This window comes from Camellia sinensis, chromosome 11 (genome assembly GCF_055761805.1).
Source record: "Camellia sinensis isolate YWXY chromosome 11, ASM5576180v1, whole genome shotgun sequence".
In the NCBI taxonomy this organism is placed as follows: domain Eukaryota; kingdom Viridiplantae; phylum Streptophyta; class Magnoliopsida; order Ericales; family Theaceae; genus Camellia; species Camellia sinensis.
The window spans coordinates 151,875,072-151,880,890 of NC_138971.1; the positions used below are offsets into that span (position 1 = coordinate 151,875,072).

The window sequence follows — 5,819 nt, forward strand, 5'->3', positions numbered from 1 at the left end:
TGGAAGACATACACGTACGCACGCACACTTATTAATTTTATTTTAAGAATATAAAATTAATTTATAGATCAATCATATTGTAACACGTATTGACAAAAAATTAAACAAAATAAAAAAAAAATGAGAAAAAAGAATTAAAACTTTCAACCTTAATGAAATGACAATATTTTGAAATTATAATAGTATATAGATATATAGATAAATAATAGAATAGACATTATTTAAAACTCATATATTATGGAATAAATCATCATAACTTTAAATTTACATTAATGAAACGCTTTCCATATTTAGTGCCCTTCAAATTTGAATTTTGAAATGGATTAGTATAATTTCTATTTTTCATATTTGATATACTTTCCATTTGAAAGTCATAAATCTAGAGAGATTTTTTTTATTCTATTTTTTGCTTGAATGAGCTCATAGAGGATTTTTATAATTATTTAAATTCCAAAAATTAAAAATTTTAGTTTGAAATATTGGAGCTCCCACAAGATTTATGGTTAGAAACCTACTTTTACTTATATAATATATAGATAAAGATAGATAGATAGATTTAATAACAATTTATATTTTAGATATTTTTTAAATATATAAGTTATTTTTTTTAGATTTTTTATAAAAATAATTTAACAATCCTATCACTAACCATAGTGTATGAGAGAAGTTGAAAATGGTGTAACAGCAGGTATAAGAGAAGTAAAAAAGGTTTGTAAGTTAGGAGAAATCAATAAATGCTGATGTTTTAAGATTGAGATATTGAAACTCATACAAGGCTGGGCTAGAAATTTCATTTTCTTTATATTATATATAAAATGTTGATAAATAAAGAAGAAAAAGTAATGCATTAGGGGTGTAAATTTGGCCCGGCCCGGCCTTGCCCATGTTAGGTCTCGTAGGCTCTTGCCAAAATTCGGGTCGGCCCATGGGCCAGAAAATTAGGCCTAGTTCCAAGAGATATTTGGGCCTTGAACAGGCTGGTGGGCCTGGGCTCGGGCTTGGGACAGGCTTAAACAATTTTTTTTTTTTTTTTTTATTTTTTCTACCAAAATTTTATTATTTTCTACTAAAAAAGATACTAGGCCTTTGGACGGGTCGGGCCTCGGACCAGGCCTTGAGTGGGTTTTAAATGGGCCAATGGGCCGGGCCAAGCAGGCTGAACCCACAAGCCGAGCTTCAAAATGATGGCCCAGGCCCTGGCCCAGGGTCTTAGACTAGGCTCAGACTTGGACCCAAACGGACCTAAACAAGCCAGGCCCATCCCAAACCGTGGATTGGTTTTAAACCGCTCACAGGCCACGAGTCATTTTTATACGCATTCACCCTTTATCAATGAGAAGGTTGTAGTTTTACAGGGTTTGGCAAATGCTTTTTTCAGTAATTTTCTAGTATGTAATAATAAATGTTAATAAAGAAATGAGTGAAAATTTGATTTTATTTTCAGTTTAAAAATGAATAAATAAAAAAGTTTCCCAATCAACTTTTCTCATTAACACAAAAATAAACATATATATTTTTTTTTCTCAAAATTAAAAAAAAAATGGTAAAACAATCATTTGTCAAACCCCTCATGAAATTGTCAAAATGTGACGATTTCAACCAGAAACAAGAGAGGAGACTTTTCACTAGGAAACATTTCCAAGTGACCAAAATGATGCAAATTAATTTTTAAAAAATTAAAATAAAATTTCCAAGCGACCAAAAAATAATTCAAAAAATGAATCAAAAAAAATAAAAATACATTGCATATACCTCGGCTACCCTATGAGAAGCCGCAGCAGGAAAGAGATAAGCCATGCCGATGATGTTTATCAACTTTCCAAAAAAAAATGAAGAAAACCGAAACCGAAGCGCCGTGAATACACACTCCGATCGATCCAACAATCATCGGAAAGAAATCAAAAGCGTTTGCGAATGTGAATAGTTTCATCAATGGCACTTTTTGGGGTTTCTTTCCTTCTCTCTCTTGTTTTTACATTGTTTTCGGCTGCTCCGTCACCAGAAAGGGGACGTTGGACACTCATTTTGGGCTTGACCTGTGATATAGAAAGTGGTTTTTGATGGGTTGGAGAGAGAGAGAGAGAGAGAGAGAGAGAGGGGGGAGAAGATAATGAGAGAGTTAGAAGGTTGAAGGTAGCGAAGTGGTTGGATGGCTCATTAAGTGCGAAGCTAACGTGGGAACAATATATATAGTTCAGAACTAGGTATACAGACTCAGAAGAATACTTAGAATTGACAATCTAACGACTCAGATTGATACCGACAACAAATATTTTCTCTATGCATCATTAATAATAACTTTTTTGATATATTTTTTATTTTCCTCCTATAGTCGAGAGTGTTGGGGGGTGGTGGTTTGCTGTGAGAAGTGGTTAAGAGTTATGATGTATGTATGACTACATGTCCTGCAAGGCCGGTCCTAAGATTTGTAGAGCCTAAGGCGTACTGTAAAAATGGGATCCCTTTAATATATTTTTTTTAATAAAAAATTTATGCATAAAATGATAAGTATTCACAAATTTTTTATTTAAGTATACTTGAACATATAATCATTAAAATTATAAACTAAAATTTACTTTCATATATAATAAGATAGGAAGAAATCAGTACAATGACTCAAAAATATTAAAAACTGGTTTTGTTGCTTTATAGTTTAGCAATATCCAGCTTACAATTAACCCAACGATCACTTAAATACTACTCTTCTTGCATTTTTAGCTGCAAAATCACTAATTAAGTTTGTATAATCTAATTTATCTACCAAATCCTTTTCAATAGACAATATAGCTAATTCATTCAATCTTTCTTGTGACATTGTTGATCGAAGGTAGGATTTGATCAATTTTAAATTTGAAAATTTTCTTTCTCCAGAGGCAACGGTAACTGGAATAGTTAATAATATTCTATACGCAATCCAGGCATTTGGAAAACAACCATCCATCAATTTCAAATAATTCATCACCTCAATTGGCCTATTGATTTCTTTTGGCAAAATTTCTTTGAAGACTTTCAACTCAGAAAATAAATCTCTCCCATCAATATCCATAAGCCCATCATGTTTAAAAAAGTCTTCAAGATTAGCACAATAAGTCTTCAAGCACTCATCATTGGTAGAATTTAACTTCTTCAAATCAAACAAAAATCCAAAAGTTTCATCATATATTTGAAATTGTTCAAATATACTCTTAAGTGAAGAAAGAGCTTGATCTATTATATATATGAAATAATTAACTTTAAAGGATTCTTCAGCTGATTGTGCAACCTCTTCACTAACATTCTCATCAAAATGTTTCTTTCTACGAATGGCACGCCTTTCACGAAATGTAGACTCAATTTCCATTTCAATTGCAACACTTTCAATGCAACTTTCCCAATGAGCTTGTGATAATGGCTTAAGTGTGAGACCTTCCACATTGTCTTTGAAAATTTTCCACCTCTTTGTACAAGATGAAAACAACGCATATGTGTTGTACCACTCTAAAGAAATAGATAGCTTTCACTACTAAAGAAAGGGCCTTTTGAGTCAGTTTTTTGAGTCGGCAAATTTTACCGTCGCAAAAGATAGCCTTTTTGAGACGGCACAGAGTTACCGACTCAAATACCAAACCTTTAGCGTCGGCACCGTTGGCCGATACAAAAAATTAATATTTGATAGCATTATTTGAGTCGGTTGAATTTACCGACGCAAAAGATAGACCTTTTGAGTCGACATAGACCTTTTGCGTCGGTAAATTTGTGCCGACGCAAAAAATTAGACCTTTTTGTGTCGGCAACTGATGCCGTAGCAAAAAAAAAAATTTATAGCCAAGATATATATATATATATATATATTTACTTGATTATATTTAATAAATATATTTATTTATACATATACTTTTATATTAATATTGAGTGTATATACTATAAATAATATATATCTCGTTTAATATCTGAAAGAGGTATGGTGGTGAAGTGGATTTAGTGCGGTGACCTCGGGTCAAATTTTCCAAATGGTGTGTGTTCGAACCTTGGGAGCCTCAATGAGAAAATTATGAGTTAAATTTTTTAAAACATTTAACCACTTTTTGAGTCGGTAATCTACCGTCTCAAAAAATTAAAACTTTTTGCGTCGGCAGATTGCCGACTCAAAAACTTTTTGCGACCCCACCATTTTCGTCCCTTGAGTTGCCGTCGAAACGCCGTCGCAAAAAGTTTTGGGGTCGGCAAATACGCTATTTGCGACGGCACGCGGCCGACTCAAAAGCCCTGTTTTCTAGTAGTGTTTGGAACAAGAGGTAGCCATATCACAAAGGGCAAGATTAAGACTATGACACCCACATGGCGTGTAGAATGCTCTTGGATTTATTTCAAGTATTCTTTTTTGTACACCTTTGTGTCTCCCTTTCATATTAGAGCCATTATCATATCCTTACCCTCTTATATCACCAATATCAAGCTGGAGTGTGTGCAATGCCTCTCTAAGTACATTAAAAAGTCCCAACCCCGATGTATCATCTACTTTCAAAAATTCTAAAAAGAATTCTTCTACCTTTACCGGACTAGTTGAAACATTTACACATCTTATCACAAGAGACATTTGTTCTTCATGACTAACATCTGGAGTACAATCAAGAATAATTGAAAAATATTTCGCTTCTTTGATTCTTGCCACAATCGTACTCTTGATCTCACTCACTAACATCTGCATCAATTCATTTTGGATTTTGTAGCCAAGATAATGGTAATGAATTTCACTCATTTGAATACGTTGAATGTGCTCTTGCATTACTGGATCAAATTTAACAAGCATTTCAATTAAACTTAAAAAGATTCCATTTCTTTCTTGATAAATCTTCTCATTGTCTCCACGAAAAGCTAAATTATTTTTAGCAAAAGTGATCACAATAGCAATTATCCTTAGTAACACTTGTCTCCAGTGTTCCCTCTCTTTGTTGATTTGTTCTTGAACACTTCTATCAATTATTTCATTCTTCTTCAATCTACTTTCCAATTCAATCCATTTGCTCATGCAAATAAAGTGCTCATTACTAGTTTCATGACTTCTAAGCCTGTTGCCCATATTCTTCCAATCTTTCAATCCATCAGTAGCCAAATGAATATTGTTCCCATCTTGCTTAAACAACTTGTAACAAAAGCAAAACACTTTGTTTGAAGCATTTGAATATACTAGCTACTTCTTATCCTGCTTCTCTCCATTTTGTAACTGTCGCATGTAAAATGTAGAAGAAAAATGCCTATCTTTGTCATCTAGGGGAAAATTCACACCATTACCTCTTATAGGACCTCTTTCAACTAGTAAATCCCTTAAATTTTGATCAATCTTGTCCCAATTAATTACTAGGGTCATAAATGTTTAGAGGTCCACATTCAACATTAACATCTTCACTTTCACTAGATTCTACATTCCCCAAATCTTCATTCTCATTCTCATTCTCATTCATATGTTCACTAGGTTGTTCAACCACCAAATCATCATTCTCATTATTACTCACACAATGAGTAGGCTCTTCAATTACCAAATCTTCATCATCATTGTCATTTGAACCCAAAATATCTACTTGTTTCTTGGTACCAAAATATTTATCAAGTGCTCCCGATTGAGATTGAATTAATTGTTCTACTTTCATCCTCTTCTTTCTCTTTTTATTTCCAGAACTATACTTCCTAGGAAACATGGCTATAATCACAAACACTTCGATCCACAAATGACAAACACTTCAAATCAATTCACAAATCACAAACACTTCAATCCACAAATCACAATCCACTGATCTGAGAGCAAATAAATTATAAAAAAATAATTTAATGAAACAAAATTA

The 5,819-nt window shown here is 32.9% G+C and overlaps 1 protein-coding gene across 1 annotated transcript; it reads right to left on the minus strand.

Annotated features, from left to right (window-relative positions):
- Positions 1-2,668: 2,668 nt before the first annotated feature.
- On the minus strand, positions 2,669-5,059 carry LOC145802776 (uncharacterized). Its single transcript, XM_082895556.1, has 2 exons — positions 4,413-5,059; positions 2,669-3,434 (listed from the first exon to the last, which is right to left on the minus strand). The coding sequence occupies exons 1-2, from the start codon at positions 5,057-5,059 to the stop codon at positions 2,687-2,689; spliced, it is 1,395 nt and encodes a 464-aa protein (XP_082751682.1). The 3' UTR covers positions 2,669-2,686.
- Positions 5,060-5,819: the final 760 nt, after the last annotated feature.